Here is a 17714-nt window from a genome sequence, read left to right as displayed (position 1 = left end):
CGTGACCAGTGCTTTCCGGCTCAGTTGAGCCGAGTTGCTGTCTTGTTCCGACTAGTCGCCCGGTGGTGTTCGGGTCCGGAGCGGCCTTGAGTAAGACGGGGAATCGGCCTGTTGTGCTATTGGCTTCATGTTGACGTCAGTGGGGATCTGGTGAGGGGCAGCTCTCTCGTGGCGGGGTAAGCTATTTGCTCGGACAAGGAGCTGCGACAAGACAGACGGAGCCCAGCTCGACAGTGACAAATCGTCATGCACTTTTTTTCCAACTGTTATATCCGAAAAGGCTCCATCTGATGCAGCTTCGATCCCCGAAATAATTGTCAAGATTCCCCCCGCTCCAAAACTTCCTGAAAGCAACCATTGCATGAACCAACCTTGCTGCTTCTATGAACGCCCTCCGAGCCTTGCAGAGAATTAAGCTTATCCAGAATACACTTACAACGAAACCTATCGGTGAGTTTTCTGTCATGGCTTGGCGCTTCCAAGCTTCCACATTCCTTGCCTTGTTGCCAGAATACAATGTAGCTGATTGCGGCTTGTGCTTTAGGACGAATCAGTCAATTCGCGACCATGGCTGCCACGACGGATGTCAAGAACTACAAGTTCAACCACTCGAGTAAGTTGGTTCATAAGCGATTCAGGGATATTTGCTAACGAATCTCAGTGATCCGAGTGAAGGACCCCAAGGCTTCGGGTACGCATCAAACATGACCACTCATCCTCCAGCACCCCTATTGACACCCCAGCCTCACAGTCAAGTTCTACGAGACCCTCGGCATGAAAGTCATCAAGCAGATCCAGCAGCCCGAGGCCAAGTTCGACCTCTACTTCTTGGCCTACGACTCGCCCAACGCGCGGTCCGCCGGCAGCGGCACGTTCGACCGCGAGGGCATCATCGAGCTGACGCACAACTACGGCACCGAGAACGACCCGGAGTACAAGATCAACAACGGCAACACGGAGCCGCACCGCGGGTTCGGGCACACGTGCATCAGCGTCGACAACATCCAGGCGGCGTGCCAGCGCCTCGAGGACGCCGGGTACGCGTTCAAGAAGAAGCTGACGGACGGCAAGATGCGGCACATTGCGTTCGTGTTGGATCCCGATCAGTACTGGGTTGAGATTATCGGCCAGAAGCCGATTGAGCAGACGGAGAGCATTACGACTACGGATGTGACCACCTACAGAATGGTAAGACTTACTGTTCTATTGGGCTCCGATAGATTTGATGCAAGGAACGCTGACAAATTGGGATGTAGAACCACACGATGCTCCGCGTCAAGGACTACGAAAAGTCGCTCAAGTTCTACCAGGACGTCCTGGGCATGACGCTGATCCGCAAGAACGAGGCCAGCGACTTCACCCTCTTCTTCCTGGCCTACGGCGACCTCAAGGAGGGCGAGAGCCAGGCGCAGCGCGAGGGTATCCTCGAGCTGACCTGGAACCACGGCACCGAGAAGGACGAGAGCTTCAGCTACCACAACGGCAATGATCAGCCCCAGGGCTTTGGACACATTTGTGAGTTTTGCAGTCTACGCGGTTGAAGCAACCGAGTGATGCTGCATGAAGAGGGCTAATGAGAGGATAGGCGTCACGGTCGACAACATTGATGCAGCGTGCGCGCGTTTCGAGGAGTTGAAGTGTAACTGGAAGAAGCGCCTCACTGACGGCCGCATGAAGAACGTTGCGTTCTTGTTGGACCCTGATAACTACTGGGTTGAGGTTGTCCAGAATGAGAAGTTTGCTGGCAAGGCCAACTTCTAAGCGCTCATTTTGGAAGACCACCTTTCAAGGAAAAGGAACATTATGAGCGGCATGAGATGAGATGAGAGGGAGTAATTGGGGAACGGCGTTTGGTGAGAGGCGGCAGTTGGGCGGGTTGAGTGAAATGAGTATGAGGCGTCTAAAAAGTTGGTGGAGTTGCCTCCGAAGTCTTCGAGTTCATCTCGGGCGGGTGTTTGGTGAGGTGTCGATAGTAGCCTCAAGTATGGCATGTGAGGCTTCGTCAAAGAACAAAATCAATTCAAATAATCACGGTATTTCAAGTGTCAAAAGCTTATAGTGATTCCAAACTGCATGAGTGGCTGATGCTGATGTGAGGATTCCAAAAGTTGACACGGTGGATCCTCGGATAACGGGCACGTCGTGGAATCCTCTGCCGTGATTCCATCATGATTCCACGCTGTGGCGCTTGCAGTGCCGCCCGCTGTGGCGGGAGCTCTGTCCAAGCCCGGACCCCCGGGAGACCGCACTGCAGAACCACCCCGCCAAAAGTCGTTGACGCAACAGGTCGCCCTCAGCTTCTCACTGGCCAGAGCTGCGCTGCAAGTACAAATCATTGGACAGGGCTCCGATTTGTCACTCTTCGCCCTCCACTGCCTCTCTTCACCCCTCGTCCTGTAACATCTTCAGACGATATTCTTATATAAACCTCCCTTCAACCTCAACCTCATCTATCAAGTTCCACAACAATCTCAAGCTCACCAACTCATAAGACTGGTGAGATACAACACCTCGCGATCTAGAAAGAATTGCCCAATGCGATTCTCACCTTTCCTCTCAACCCTCGTCTACACCTTTTCCAACTTTTCCCGCGTCCGCGCCGCGCAGTCCCTGGGCACCCAGGCGCCTCTCGCAGCGAACCGCCAGCTCCGCGCTTCCATGCCCTCGATCCCGTTCCTGGGCGCTTTATTTGGGTCTTCCGCTTCGCAGCAGGATAAGATGTCGTATCCCGATAAGAGGTCTGACGATGAATGGCGGGCTGTTCTGAACAAGGGTGTGTATGCCCCATTCTCACTTCATCTCACACGCGGCGTCTCTCATATGAAAACATGAATTTGTATGAGACGAGCGGTGTTCGTAGATTGCGGGAAACATGAAATAAACGAAGCTGACATCTCATAAGAGCAATTCCGCATCCTCCGCGAAAAGGGCACCGAACCCCCCGGCTCCGGCAAATTCGACAAGCACTACCCCTCCGAGGGCGTCTACGCCTGCGCCGGCTGCGAAGCGCCCCTCTACAAGGCCACGCACAAGTTCAAGTCAGGCTGCGGCTGGCCGGCCTACTTTGACTCGCTGCCGGGCGCCGTCGTCCGCCACGAGGACCGCATGTTCGGCATGACGCGCACCGAGATCGTGTGCGCCAACTGCGGCGGGCACCTGGGTCACGTCTTTAAGGGGGAGGGGTTCGATACGCCGACGGACGAGAGGCACTGTGTTAATAGTGTGAGTTTGACGTTTGCGCCGGAGGAGAAGAAGGGCGGGGAGGGGAGTGCTGAGGGGCAGAAGGGGGAGAGCAAGGTTTAAGGGGGCTGTGAGCCTTTGGAGTTCTGGAGAGGTGTGTGGAGCGTCGATATACCGAGACTTATAAAGGGGAGTAAGGAGTAAGAAAGGCGTTGTTCATCGGGTGGATGACAAGCTTGGTGTGTCGATAGGGCGGTATTGAAGAATCTACGTGTTCAAGTGGAATGTCACGAATTTCGCATGGACGTTACTAGAGTACGGTTGACTATGATCTCGAAACGTGATATTCTTGTTGGGACAGTAGACGTAGAGACACAGGGGATTATCAAGCGTTGGAAGCGAGGTAAGGCTTTTCACAAGGTCTCGCCGTTGGCTTACATCCACGATCCTAGCTTGTACCACCTCAACCTCATAAGTATTTCGACTGCTTGCATATTGAGTAGAAGCTATTACTCAAGGCCTACGAGCTGTGTGTCTTCATCTTCAGTCTTACGAGTTGAGGCTGAGTCTTGGCAATCGAGCACACGAGGCCGGCCCGCATACGCCCATGTTGGAAGTGTAATATTGAAAGCTTCTATTCTGCTGGCCCCAGATTTGTTTCACCCCACGCATGAGTTTAGTGTTTTTCACCACATCGAGGACTAGCTATGCCACGATCAAAATGTGGGTTGTACTGCAGGGAATGGAAACACTGGTCAACAAGGGGATGAATGGAGGACTGCCACATTTTATGTGGCTGATCGTAGCGGCAGTATATCCATCATTATTGGCGGGGTGCCCCGCCAAGTCATGCATGCAGTGATCGCAGTGAGTGTAAAGGAGCACGATGGGGCAGTCAGCCTCGTAAGGCATAGCGAAAGCTCGAATGGTTTCTTTCTTCAAGGTCTCGAGTAAAGGCTTGAAAAAAGACTGGTGAAGCGCGTGTCCGCATCTACTACCTCCGAACCGGGGAAATACACAGCCACCGGTTTGTCGTTGCATTGAGTACTTCTCGAGACAAGCCCGCCGGCGCTCTTGATGTTTCGGAAAGTCGGGCGAGAGTCGGGCATCATTGAGGCATCCAAGTGGGTCAAATATAGTCAAACATGTAAGCCTGTTATCTCTCACGACTAACATGTGTAACACTTGTAATTCATCGACAATTTTCACCCAATGTCCTGGCTAGCACCTCAAAGCGCAAGTCGCACGCTATACGTACAAAGCCGACCAATATCAAACATTTCAAGCCAACCAAATGATCAGATGGCACGAAGAGAGTTGCCCAAAGCTCGACCTGTTCATGTGTGAGGGCTTGCACGGTGGTCTGGACTCAGTACCGACCTGTTCACGCTGTGGAACGGTCGCGCCGCCTCAAGATACCTTGAACGTGCAACCAAACGACGCGCTGCCCATCGCGGCTGCGGCTCTTACGCTCAATCTGAGATGGCCATCTTCAGTCAACTTCAAAGATCACGTACCGGATTCGATCCGAGAACGAGATGCATCTATCAAGCCGAAATCCCCCCAAGAGGAGGTCAAGGGCGAAGCTGACCCAACCAATTTGGAGCAACCAGCTCTATCTAATCCAAGTCTTACATCGGGCGCATTATACCACCGCCTAGGACCCCAGGCGCCTCTAGTCGCCCGCAAATTCCGTCTCCTTCGCCTACACGCCGCGAAGCTCCACAATGCTGCTATTTGGATTGACACCTTCGTCACAAACTTGACTTTGAAGCCGCCTTTTGAGGCTGTGTCATACACATGGGCTGATACAGATGGGGACATCTCTAAATGCGATAGAGTCTATGTCGGAAAGCATTGGGATGTCCTCCCTGTCACGAGGAATTGTGCTAATGCCCTCCGACGTTTAAGGTTCCCAAACCGTTGGCGAGACTTATGGGTTGATGCAATTTGTATCGACCAAGATAACGAGAAAGAGAGATCACATCAGGTTGGCCTTATGCAGTCCATCTATGCAACTGCTGTTAGGGTTCTCGTTTATCTTGGCGAAGATCCTGATGACGACGATGGCATGAATCCAGTCCCGTGGACTGACGGCAAATACGTCCAGCGGACTCTGGCCTCGCCTTCCGCTCTCGCTGAGAACTCATACTTCCGAAGAGTATGGGTGATACAAGAAATAGCAGCTGCCAGAGATGCTTGGGTGCTCTATGGATCAAGAGGAACACACTGGAATGACTTTCTTGAAGTGCCGAGTTCCGAAGCAGACACGAACCACAACAGGGACCTGGCTCTTTCTGATAATCAGCCTGCGACGACAGACAGATTACCTCAATGGCTATACATTTGGACTAAGCCCAGGTGCATGGAACTCGACACGCTTTTAAACGGTCTATACGCTACGGCTCAGTGCAAAGCATCTGATCCGCGAGACAAGGTGTTTGCCCTACTGGGTCTCTTTCATGGTGCCAACAACGCCGCACTGGTTGCGGACTACACCCTGACTCACCAGGAAGTTGTCATCGGTGTCACGGCATATATATTTGTTCACCATACCGAACAGATGTGGCGCATCTTCGCGGCGATAGACCCCAAAGACTCTCAACGCATACCTTCGTGGGTCATGGACTGGTCATCAGAGAAAAAGGTGGAACGCCTAAGGCCATACATGCTCGAGACGAAGCCTATGATTAAAGCCGAGGGCAAACAATCGCAGCATATCAACATCCCGCGCATCTGCCGCGATGGATCTTTGGTACTGAGAGGACACCTGGTCACACAGGCTGCGAGCTGTGCCTTCAACCAGGCAGCACGAGCCGGCCCACCTGGAGTTGTGACAGATATAGTATTTCAGCGATCCAAAGTCTTGCATCTACAAAGTGACTGTCGGCCCATGGTTCCATCGGGGTGGTGCCAGCCTACGGACGAGATCTTTGCTACCCAGAGTCTCTCTGGGTACTGTCTGATACTTCGACCGATCACGATGAACCCAAAAACATTTCGGTTTGTTGCTATCTGCGAGCGCCCCAAATGGGCACCAATGGCATCTACTGTCAACCTCTTAGACCGCAGAGCGATTTTGCTCTTCTCGACGTGGCGTTACATACTCAAGAATGAGTTCGGTGTCAGAGGAATTTGGAATTCCTCCAAGTCGTGGGACATGGTTAGAGACCTATGCCAAACTGTAAAGGAGTTCTGGGCGTTAGAAGAGACCACCAGTCGTTTCTTAGACTCCTCGGTCCAGAGGCAGGCTTCCGTGCAAGTCGGCCAACCACCACATGCAATTTTCCAAACTCAAGAAGCATTGCGAAGACTGGGGGGTTCTGCTCCAGAGTCAATACACCACCAGCAAAAGCAAGTTTTCAATCATTCTATGAAGCTCTCAGAAGATTGCAATAGTTCAGAAATTTGCCCACCTTATGTGGCCGAACTGCAGACTCTTGCCGATAGAGTCTGTTCGATCGAAAAAGTGCAAGAGGCAAACGCAAGAATCGCCGACGCCTACAGCCTGCTTGGGCAAATCCTCCCGAAAAAAGATTATTTGCAAAGGAAATCTACAATAGATGAGAAGACTCACAACGGACGATTCGATCTGCGGGAGAGAGATTTTCTGTCTTGGCATGCATCAGGCCGGTCAGGTGAGGAGTCTCTCGATTGGAACACCTTCGACCAACTGGAACACATTGCAAGGTCGGCTGAACGCGATGTGCCAAAATACCTAGAACTCAACAACGTCGCGTCACAAATCTGGAGCGCCTCCTTTAAAATCAGCATGCGTTTCAACTACGAGATTCTCTACTTTAGACTCTATCGCATACCCATGACTCAACAAAGCTTTCTGCAGGCCCAATGGGATTGGGGAGCACACAAAGATTCACTGGAAACCTATCCGGGGGCTAGACAACTATTGGGTCGCCAACGCTATGTATCCTGGAGTTCAAGCTATTTTGAGGAAGTAGCAGAGAGCTTTCAGGCACATTTACTCGGTCCAACTGCTTCTCAAGAATACTTTCCGGCACCCTGCTACATGCCGTCACCACAAGCATTTGCAACCAAGCTGCTGTGCGAGAGTCTCAGCGAAAAGGTTGTGAGCTTATTTTTGATGTACTGGTCGAAGGATGAAGACAGGGACAAGAAGCCTCGACCACCTGAGGACAAGCGAATGGTGCAATGGCTGATGGACTCCCTGAATCTGGAACCAAACCCTAGCAAGGAAGATCCAGGGTCCCGCGTCCACTCTGTTGAAGACACATGGGCGGCCAACTTCCTTAGAGCATGGGGTGATCTAATGGGGAGACATCTCTCAGGTTCTACCGATGACGCTGAGCCACCTGAGAGGCAAGAAGCATCGGAGAAGGGCTACTTGGCCGACGCAAAGGCAAAGTGGGCGCCCTTACTTGACCTGGTGCGGGAGACCGAGGCGCACCTGTATCCTTTGGAGGAATCGTTCCTGGAGGCGAATCCACCGATGGAAGAGTTGATAAGTGAAGCTGTATGGGAGGATATTGTGATAGTTTGACGAGACGGCCTTTCTTTCGTCCTCTCACAACGGGTAAGATGAGAACCCTTCGTTCATGGAAGGATGGAGGAGAGATCGTATAGATGACATCAAGGCAAAGGAGACCTCTTTGCCTAACGTGGCACATCAGACTGAAAGCTACAAGTCTCCAGGGATTGGGTACAGGCTGCTTCAACAGTGTGGAGATATTGTAGAGGCCCTTGCTTGATCTTGTATGTGAGACCGAGCGTATCGAAAGAAATGTCGCAATTACCTTGTCGGCAGTTCACGTCAACAAAGCCCAAATATCGTGTGCAACATTATGGACAGGACTTTTAGCAGCAGACTGGTGTTGTCCAGAGACATGCATGATGGCTCATAACCACTCATCGACCGAATGAGATGCGCGAGGCACTCGCATCTACTTCTGCTGACGAGTGTAGAGATGCTCTGATGATCATCTGCGAAACGATGTAGTCATGTCTGGTATCACACCTCATGCAGGAAGCCTAACAAACATGCTAGCCTGCTTGTCTCCGCCGAAGCTGCATAGATTAATGCAAGAAGTGTCATTCGAGGCGCCTGGTTTACTGAATGTGTCTCATTCTGTCGGTAGGTCGGTCAAGTTGCCTGCGCCCGGCGCAATGGCTGACAACGGCTGAGACAACTAGCCGAGAGCAGGGAATCAAAGGCTGCCACATCTCTTGCGGCTGAATATGCCCAGTGATAGATAACATAGGCATGGCAATTGGTGAAGCTTTCTGACCACGGCCCTCATGTATACCGTCGTATACAGCTGACCCAACTCTGCTTTGCTGATTGAAAACAGATTTGGTGGCTGAATCCCCAACCCGTCTGGAGCGCAGCACACATCCGATGGTTTTCTTGCACCGAGACTTCGAATCTGCCTTGTCTTCAACCTAATCCGTGGGTGAAGCCTTGCGCACACCGACCTGAAATCTATTGTTGGCGCAGTCCCTGCGCCACCGTCTAGATATGCATAGTCTCTCAAGCCAATGAGACTTGCAGATGTCGGGTTCCAAAATTCATAGCAAATTTGGACTGTCAGTCAGGCTGCTAAATACTCCATACCCCGCTGTTGATGTACTACTTGATTCGATGCCTTACTTGCTCTTGCTCGGCCTTTTGGGAACGCTCACATCTTTTGCTACCTCTTTACGTTCTAGAATCACCACGCGGTATCGTCAGTACTTCGAACGAGAGCAAGCGATGTCCACATTCAATTGGCACGAGACATGCCGGAAACCCGACGTCGAGTTCAGTGCAGGCCTGGGTGTGCCGACATGTAGCAGCTGTGGATGCATCGCTACATCGGAAGGCCTTGCGGAGGCTCAACACCACCAAGCGCCATTGGTACCGGCTCCGACAACAAGATTTGAGCTAAGGTGGCCACTTTCATTACCTTTTGTAGACGATCCCTCAGTAGTCTCTAATCTACCGGAAAAAACGATAGCGGAATCGAAAGATGTACGCGGAAATGTCACGCCACTTGTTGGTCAGCCCACCACAAGTAACCACGAGCCTGCGACGAACTCTTCTATCTTGGTTGAGGCGCCATATGAGCCTTTATTTGCACGGAAAATCCGACTTCTGAAGTTACTCAAAGGCAATTACAACGACCCAGTCAGAGTCGAGCTTCAAGTCGCAGATTTGACCATCAAACCGGAGTACGAAGCTCTATCATATACATGGGCAGATGAAAAGAATGACTCTTCAAGGTGCGAGAAGGTTTACGTTGGGGAGCGATGGGATATCCTGCTGGTTACCAAAAACTGCCTCAATGCTCTTCGCCGTTTACGATATTCCTACCGCAGTAGACGACTTTGGGTCGACGCCATTTGCATAAACCAGAACGATGTGGGCGAAAGGTCCCATCAAGTTGGCATTATGCAAAACATTTACGCAACTGCTTCTAGGGTTTTGATCTACTTAGGGGAAGACGAAGAAGACCTGAACTCCACCAGCTCATCCCCGTGGAATTTCGATAAATGGAACACATATTACAAGAGATCGTTGCCTGCGCACAAAGATCTCACGCAACAGCAATACTTTAAGAGAGTATGGGTGATCCAAGAGATAGCTGCAGCGCAAGATTGTTGGGTTCTATTTGGGACACGCGGCGACCGATGGCAAGACTTTCTCCAGCGAAGGGACGTCAAATACTGCGATCGAAATATTAACTGGCTTCAAATGCTCCCGAAGGGGAACTTGATGGATTCGGAAGAACTCCCAAGTCTACTGCACGCCACAGCCTTATGTGAGGCTACAGACCCCCGGGACAAGCTTTTTGCCTTGTTTGGCCTCTTACAAGACGCGAAACAAGCTCAACTGGATGCAGACTACTCGCTCAGCAAGGAGCAAGTGTTTAGTGGTTTCACTGCTTATCTATTTTTTCAAAGTCCTGCTTTCATGTTGCCGATCTTTGCAGCACTGCAGCCAGAATTATCAGATTCCTACCCCTCGTGGGCTGTTGACTGGTCTTCGGGAACCGCCTTAAATCTCATGAGGCCACTTCTACCTAAGACAAATCTGACAGCCCGTCTTGAATGGGGATCAGGGAACTATTCGATCATGCCTCAAATCTACCGCGATGGTGCTTTGGTCGTCAAGGGTCGCCCGGTATCCCATCTCTCAAGCTGTTTCCTCGACCATCGATGCAACGATGGTCCTCCAGGAATCCTTGGCGAAGTATACCATAGACCCGGAACGACACAGGAAGCCTTGCCAGTCTGGGCCAAGTCAAAAGACAAACTTGTTCAAATCAAAGGACTTGATTCGTTTTTGCTGGTACTTCGACCAACATTGAAAGCTACCAAAGCTTATCGTCACGTTGCCATTGTAAGAGAGCCCAAGTTCCATAGCTCAACCGCGTATCTCGATTTGATCGATCGCAAAGCCATCCTGCTTTTCTCAACATGGCTACACCTGCTTGGAACAGAAAGCGATGGAAGGCTCTGGTCTCTTGACATGACTTGGGGCACGGTTAAGGCTGTTTGCCATAATATAAAGAATCATTGGAAATTGGAAGAGTTCAAAGGGCGATTTTTAGAGTCCTTCACGATGTCGGAACATAAAGAGCAGCCAACTCACGACCAAGAGATTCAAGCAGCCGTGCGTAAGCTCAGAGAGGAATCCAAGCAGTGCTATGTTCCGGAATGGGAAGCTTCAGTAGCGTTTTCTGACCATCTGGAGGAGCTTGAGGAACTGATGAGGAGCCTCTCAAAAACGAAGGATATAGGCGAGGTGGACATCGGAGACTCTGGCCCACTGCACTTTCTCGGGCAATGTCTCCGGACCACGACAAAGACCTATATGGAACACCCAAAGGTTCGGAAGACATTGGAGCAGTTTTTAAAGAAAAGAGAAGTGCCAGGCTTGAGAACAATTGCGCGATTTGCTTGGGAAAGAGCGCAATGGAGAGAGAGGGCTCCGTGGCAACAGCTTTCCAAAGTTGCATTCGCAAGCGCCATGAAATTGTTCTGGGAGGACCTTGAGCGCTCTAAAGGCTCCGACAACAAAGACTCCGACAACTTGAGTGAGGAGTTTGGTGTGATCTTCGGCAGCATGAAGAAAAAGCGCCGTTCGGTGTTCGACAGCCTGAGTGACGACATGACGGAAAAGGCCGATACGATCTCCGTCAACATAAAAGAACGGGACGCTACGATCGTCCCAGCAAAGTTTACCGAAATTATATTAAGCCAAAATTTCGATGAGATAATCGGTTCGACTAGCGACTCGGAATCAGCCATCGGCAGAAAGTTCAGGCATTTGCGCCGTGCCAATAGAGTGCCATGGCTGCAAGACTCGGAAAGACATATGAGAACAACATCCATGGATTTATCAGGCCGCGATGCCTTTGTTCTTGAAACTAAGTCTCCTCAAATTCCAGGCACCGACTTCCTTGAAGAACCTGATTACCCCCAAGAGACCGACTTCTTTCAAGAAACCGACCTACTTGAAGACAACGACCCACTTAAAGATAACGACTTCCTTGAAGACCATGGCTTTCTCCAAGAACCCAACGTCCTCGTAAAAGCCTGGACAGCCAAATTCATCCAAACGTGCCATGCGTGGTCCCTTGAGGCGGACGACTGGCCTGGCCGCTCTCGTGCTAGCGAAGATGTAGACCTTTTCCGAAGCGAGACCGAGGGATGTCAGGAGGAGCAAGTGGGCTATCTGGCTGCTGCGAAATCAGCTTGGGCACCACTGCTTGACCTCGTGCGGGAGACAGAGACACATATGCTTCCTTTGGAGAGGGGATTTGTCGGCGTGCGTACCACTGTTAACGAAGAAATGGCAGGTGTTCCCTGGGAGGATATTCGAATAGTTTGACTGGGTAAAAGCTTCGTGCGACGATTGGTAGAGGGGATAGACATATACAGGACAGAAGAAACCCCGAGATTCCTCTGACTGTTTGCAAGATTTCGTCAGGTTCGAAGGCCCTTCAATGATGTAGCTTCCGTTTCGATTCCGTTGAGACTAGTAACATGGGAACATAACCAAGGTCCATTAGGTATTACTCTCATATCTCATATACATCTCAACCCAGCACAATAATCATATATACAAGAACATATACTCCTCTCCCCGACAAAAACTACACCTAGCATCCACAAACATTAAACAGCGCAACAGAAGGATCATGATCGCTAACAAGATCATCATACAGCTCCCACGAGTTGACGTGGATGTGCTCGTACGCGGTGCCGTTCTTGTTCGCCAGCGCGGGGCTGACAAACATGTGGTCCAGCTCCTGCGCGTTCATGTCGTAGACGTAGGTGTAGCGCTCCTCGACGGGGACGCCGACGGCCTCGTCGAGGTCAACGAGGCCCGAGGTGGAGGCGAAGACTTTCAGGGGCTCGACGAAGGCGAATTCGTTGAAGTCGCCGGCGGTGATGATGCGGGCGTTTGCGTCGAGGGCGAGGATCTCGGCGATGAAGGACTATTTCTTAGTTAGCTTAGGTTTCTCTTTGCAGATTAGATGGGGGAACGTACGCCGGTGATCTTGGCCTGCTCGATACGCGGGTTCACAACACCGTTGACGGGAGGACGGGGGTCGCCGTGCAGAGACGAGGAACCGCCCTTGGACGCAAAGTGCACGTTGACAGTGAAGAAGGTCTTGTTGACGGGCCCGTTGACGGCGCGCCACTGCGCGACGAGGGGCTTGCGGCTGGCGTCCCACGCCGTGTTGGTGGGGTCGATGCGGCCCGGGTTGTACTTGAGCGCGGGGCCCTCGAGGACCTCGTTGGAGTCGAGGGCGCCGCCCGGGTTAGGCTTGTAGAGCTCGACGACGTCGGGCTTGTAGAGGTACGCGACGCGGATGTTGCCGCCCGGCTGGCCGCCGTCCTTGCCGTCGACGGGGTCGATGACGACCCAGTCGTACGCGACGCCGGACTTGGTCTCGATGGCGGCCGTCAAGGTGGAGAGGGTGAGGTTGGAGGAGACGACGCCGTTGTTGGTGGCGCCGTTGTCGTCTTGGATCTCTTGGACAAAGACGAGGTCGGGGGTCTTGAGGTAGTCCACGATGTGGGCGGCGACGGAGGGGAGGTGAGCGACGGTCGGGGAGAGGTTCTCGACGTTGTAGTCGCCGACGGTGATGCCTCTGCAGTCGCCGCGGCTGACGAGGGTGGTGGCGGGCGCGTTGTTGGTGGCGTTTTTTGCGATTGTGATGCCGGTCAGGGGGAGGATGCGGTAGAAGCCAAAGGCGTTTGTGACGATGCCGGTGATCTCGGTGAGCTCGTCGCCCATCTTGGACTCGGGGTTCTTTGTGCCGTCGAGGGGAGAGCCGATGATGATGGCCTCGGGGTTGGAGTCTTTTTGCCGTGTTAGTGGCTTGCATGATTCAGAGAAGAGAGATGGACTATACCCTTGTCAGACATGGTGAGGCCGCCGTGCGCATTGCGGCCGGTGACGGGCCAGTCGCCAATGACCCAGGTGTCGCCGTACTGGTTGGGGCGAGAGATGCCGACGGGGCTCTTGATGGTGACGAGCTCGCCGCTCAGCGACTCCCAAAAGTCGAGGCCGTAGAGGGCCGGGTTGAGGACCGGGTTCTCGGTGGAGATGTTGGCGACGGCGTTGGGGACGGCATAGACGTCACCGCCATCGAGGCCGCTGTACTGCTCCGTCGGCGGGGGCAGGGTGTCGACGCCGATGACGAGCGGGGTGACCGCGTTACCCTTTGAAACGACGACGACGTTCTTGGGGGAGCTGAGCTCTGTGAGGTAGATGTAGTTCGTGGCGGACCTGTTCCCTTTGTATTAGAGGAACTCTGCGTGTAACTTGGGAGTACAAGACTGTCTTACCTGTACTCCTGGATCTTTCCATCCAAAGTGATGAGGTCGCCCACGGTCAAGTTCGCGCCAACGGTGCTGCCGTAGACGTACAGAGCCTCGGAGGTGGCAGCATCGTCGTCGGGCGTCGTCGAGCGGATCCAGATTCCGGCGGGTCCCTTTGCGAGAACGAGACCAGTGACGTTGGTCACGGACTGGTCCTTGTACGGAGAGAGGAACTTGTTGCCGTTGATCTCGGCAATGGTCAAGGCCGAAGCGGCGCCGGCGGCGGAGAGGAAGAGGGAGGTGACCTTCATCTTGACAGTGTACACCGCGTCAAAGCGAGAATAGATGTCACGAAGCTCTTTTCTCTATCTGGGATCACAGCGTCCTGAGCACACGAGAGCAAGAGAGGGATCGTCCATGTTTACTCCCGTCGCGGGGCAAGTCACCACTATATGTAGGATGGAGCTGAACCTCTTCAGCCCATGATTGCGGTCCCGTTTCCCCTGGTCAGGGTCGTATCGAGCCGAGAGAGTTGCAAAGTGCCAAGAAAGCTGCACCATATCGCTTCGCTGGGTCCCCCGGGATCCAGCGATCCATTCCGCCCTTGCATCGCGGGAGCTGCCTGCTTTGCATGTGAGCAACCCGCGTCGGATGCGCTCCAAGAGTCCATGTACGCGATAAGATTGGGCAATGAGAGAGAGGAGGGCGCGGCCAGCTCCGATATTACGCACTCGATATCTCTCGACTTGTCGCCTGTAAGGCCAGCTGGACGTCCTCACTGGAGGGAAACGGCAAGACAATGATTCTCTCCCGTCGAGCGGAGAGCGGAGAGCAGGGGTCCTGTCGTATCAATTGACCTCTTAGAGCGATGCGTGCCTGGCACGTTCTTGTCAGGTTGTCATAAGAAACCTGGGCTAACGGCACCGGCAGAGACATTAGATGAGCCCCGCATTAGCCTTGATTGAGTTCAACCCCCCCATCGCGGCGCTGTATTGGTTGGCCATGGCTCAATCGGGAAGGTGAAGGCTTCCTGCGAGGGCGGGAGAGTGGCCTAGCTGGTGTCTAGTTCAGTGGGGAACAACCCGGCCTAAGCATATCGAAAAAGGTTGATTTGAGCAACGGGTGTGTGGGGGAAAGGCGAGCGGCGGGAACGTTGGAAAGCAACTTTGCTTCTGACCCTGGGTCATATCTGTACGGTATATCCATATGAGTGCAGAGATAGTGAGTGTGAGAGAGACTGGATTCACAATCAGCGTGTCATTTCCAACACTACAACCGTGATAGGAGTAGCAAACCAAGGTGATCCGAAGAGCCGAATGAACCGCAAGACAAGCCGGGCCAACTCCCTTCCTAGGATAAGTCTGCTCTCAAGGCCAAGGCCTGGGTGGACGCGTGGTGTCTTGCTGTTGTTGGTCGAGAGCCGTTGCTGGCAAGGTGGAGGAGGAGCCTAAGAGGAGGGAGCAAAAGTCAATTACCTACTCTAAAAAGATGGACAGGGGCGTCGTTGAGGGGCCGCTAATCTGCGCCTTATCGCCTGCCAATCATCTGCCTCACGTGTCGATGACCGACCGCCGGCCCCGGAGCTCCAACCCCGGTCGTCCCTGGATGTGCCCCTGTCTATCACCGCTACCAAGATTCTAAGCTTGACTCGACTCCGCTGGGCCCCTTCAGCTCCCTCCCTCACCTGTCCTCACAGTCACACATTCTTTGCGTAGCATCATGAACTCGCACTCATGAACATACAGTCAACAGTCTATGATGCACCACACTATCATAATACACATTTGAAGAATCTTTGGTCAATTCTCACTATCGTGGTATCACAACTAATCTTTTTCAAAGATGACATCTGGCCTAAAACTGCGGTGCACACCTTCACTCAATTTCCTACAAATGAAAACTGTCCCAGAACATTACAAAGAGTTGTACAAATCCCAAGGACCTCTTGTCCATTGAGTGAAGTTTCCCGTAGATGCCTCAGAAAACCCTTGGCGACGACAGGAACAGCTGCCTACTGATATCTCGAGCGAGATCAGGCTAGCAAAATGTATGCACCAACAAAAAATTCATTTCTTTTCCGTCCTCGAGACATACACACTCGGAAACAGCTCTACCAGCGTAGCTGCCTTGCTTCAGACTTGCCACCGGTCGAGCCCATCAAAGACCGCTCCGGTGATCGCTGGGAACTCCCGGAACCGTCCCAGGCTCCGACTCGGCTTGTTGCCCTGGGGCCCCGGCATCTGGAGCCGCTCAACACTCGCGCGTCCACTCCCGCTTACTCCAGATCGGCCTCCTCCTCGTCGCGCTGGACAAGCTCGTGGTCGTCACGCTCAGCCAGGTCATGCTCTTCGCGCTGTTCCAGGTCGGCTGACTCCTCGTCACGTCCAAGAAGACCGCTGAGAAGAGCAAGAGGGTCGGCCTGGGCCTTGTTGGCACCACCAGCGGCAGCGTTTCCACCTGCAGCGCCTCCTCCAATCTGCAAATGAATGTTAGCTGATGTTCAATGGCATGCGTCTGTCTCTGGGGCCACTTACGCTCTCGAGGATGGAAGAGAGGATGTTGTTGCCGTCAGCTGCCTGGTTGTTCTTCGCAGCGGCGCCTCCAGCAGCGTTGTTCTTCTTGCCGTTCTTGCCGTTCTTCTTCTTGCCACCAGCGTTCGCGGTTCCGTTGTTCGCAGCACCACCAGCAGCGGCACCACCGGCGGCACCACCAGCAGCCGCGCCGCCAGCTGCGTTGTCGGCTCCGTTGTTCTTCTTAGCAGCGGCGTTACCCTTTGCAGCCTTGGCCTTCTTTCCGCCAGCCGCAGCGCCGTCGGCGGCGTTGGCAGTTCCGTTGTTGGCAGCGCCACCGTTGTTCTTCTTAGCCTTGTTCTTCTTGGCGCCGGCAGCACCGGCGGCAGCGTTGTTCTTCTTGCCCGCGGCCTTGGCCTGTGCATTCTTCTTGCCCTTCTTGCCCTTCTTCTTGCCTCCGGCGTTGGCAGTTCCGTTGTTGGCGGCACCGCCGGCTGTGGCTCCTCCGGCAGTGGCACCACCGGCAGCGGCACCGGCTCCTCCGGCTGCAGCGGCGTCCTTGGCGGCCTTCTTGGTGGCGACTCCGTTCTCGCCTGCGTTCTCGCCCTCCTGCTGGACGTCGGCGTTGTCACCGGCTGGCGTTGAAAGTTAGTTGAATTTCGGACGTTGATGTGTGAGTCTCCTTGACATACCTTGCTCGCCCTTGGCGCGGCGCAGAACGGGCCTGACATCAACTTGAGCCGGGAAGTTCAGGTCTCGGACGGGCAGAGCCACGGATCGGTCCTCCTGGGTAGGGAGGGCGATGACCTGGGCGGCGATGGCCGCAATGGAAAGGAGGATAGAGCTCTTCATTTTGAAGGAGTGCTAAATGTCTCTAGTCAAAGAGATGAAGAAAAAAGTTGATGGTATAATTTACAACTGAAAAGGGTTCACAGAACCTGGAGAGAATGGAATGTGAGAATGGAAGAAATGAGAAAGGCACTCAAGGAAAGACTGGACCAGCCAAAGAGAAGGAACTGAACCAGAAATGTTGTTGTGTTGAAGACTTGAAAGTGTCGAGAGAAGAGAAACCGAAATCAAGGCCAGATCGGGCTGGGTTGATATAGAGTATAAGCTTCCTGGGAATCTCACTCGGATCCAGATCCCTCGGAATATCATGCCGCAGGTAGAGCAGGCACAGATTGCACCCATGAGGTCACAGTGCCAAGGAATTGAGACGTCTTGTCAAAC

General features: G+C 53.1%; 4 protein-coding genes across 4 annotated transcripts; 2 read left to right on the top strand and 2 right to left on the bottom strand.

Moving 5' to 3' along the window:
* Positions 1–214: 214 nt before the first annotated feature.
* On the top strand, positions 215–2036 carry HER10_EVM0005753 (lactoylglutathione lyase). The gene is made up of 6 exons (XM_035475357.1): positions 215–450; positions 545–613; positions 662–691; positions 752–1188; positions 1257–1515; positions 1586–2036. The coding sequence occupies exons 1-6, from the start codon at positions 384–386 to the stop codon at positions 1759–1761; spliced, it is 1038 nt and encodes a 345-aa protein (XP_035329382.1). The 5' UTR covers positions 215–383; the 3' UTR covers positions 1762–2036.
* Positions 2037–2350: 314 nt separating this feature from the next.
* HER10_EVM0003118 (SelR domain-containing protein) lies at positions 2351–3303 on the top strand (the record flags this gene model as incomplete). Its single annotated transcript, XM_035472804.1, has 2 exons — positions 2351–2773; positions 2903–3303. The coding sequence occupies exons 1-2, from the start codon at positions 2536–2538 to the stop codon at positions 3301–3303; spliced, it is 639 nt and encodes a 212-aa protein (XP_035329047.1). The 5' UTR covers positions 2351–2535.
* A 5254-nt stretch (positions 3304–8557) lies between these two features.
* HER10_EVM0008793 (endonuclease/Exonuclease/phosphatase) lies at positions 8558–14285 on the bottom strand (the record flags this gene model as incomplete). The annotated part of the gene is made up of 5 exons (XM_035478302.1): positions 8558–12227; positions 12314–12641; positions 12695–13512; positions 13566–13942; positions 14002–14285. 5 exons carry the CDS (start codon positions 14283–14285, stop codon positions 12127–12129), a joined length of 1908 nt encoding a protein of 635 aa, XP_035329773.1. The 3' UTR covers positions 8558–12126.
* Positions 14286–16249: 1964 nt separating this feature from the next.
* Positions 16250–17714, bottom strand: HER10_EVM0003772 (uncharacterized protein; the record flags this gene model as incomplete). Its single annotated transcript, XM_035473436.1, has 3 exons — positions 17177–17714; positions 16509–17119; positions 16250–16450 (listed from the first exon to the last, which is right to left on the bottom strand). Exons 1-3 carry the CDS (start codon positions 17334–17336, stop codon positions 16250–16252), a joined length of 972 nt encoding a protein of 323 aa, XP_035329133.1. The 5' UTR covers positions 17337–17714.

This window comes from Colletotrichum scovillei, assembly GCF_011075155.1.
Source record: "Colletotrichum scovillei strain TJNH1 chromosome Unknown Contig00009, whole genome shotgun sequence".
Lineage (NCBI taxonomy): Eukaryota > Fungi > Ascomycota > Sordariomycetes > Glomerellales > Glomerellaceae > Colletotrichum > Colletotrichum scovillei.
Note: the sequence above shows the minus strand (reverse complement) of the source record. Positions and strands in the feature narration are given on the sequence as shown.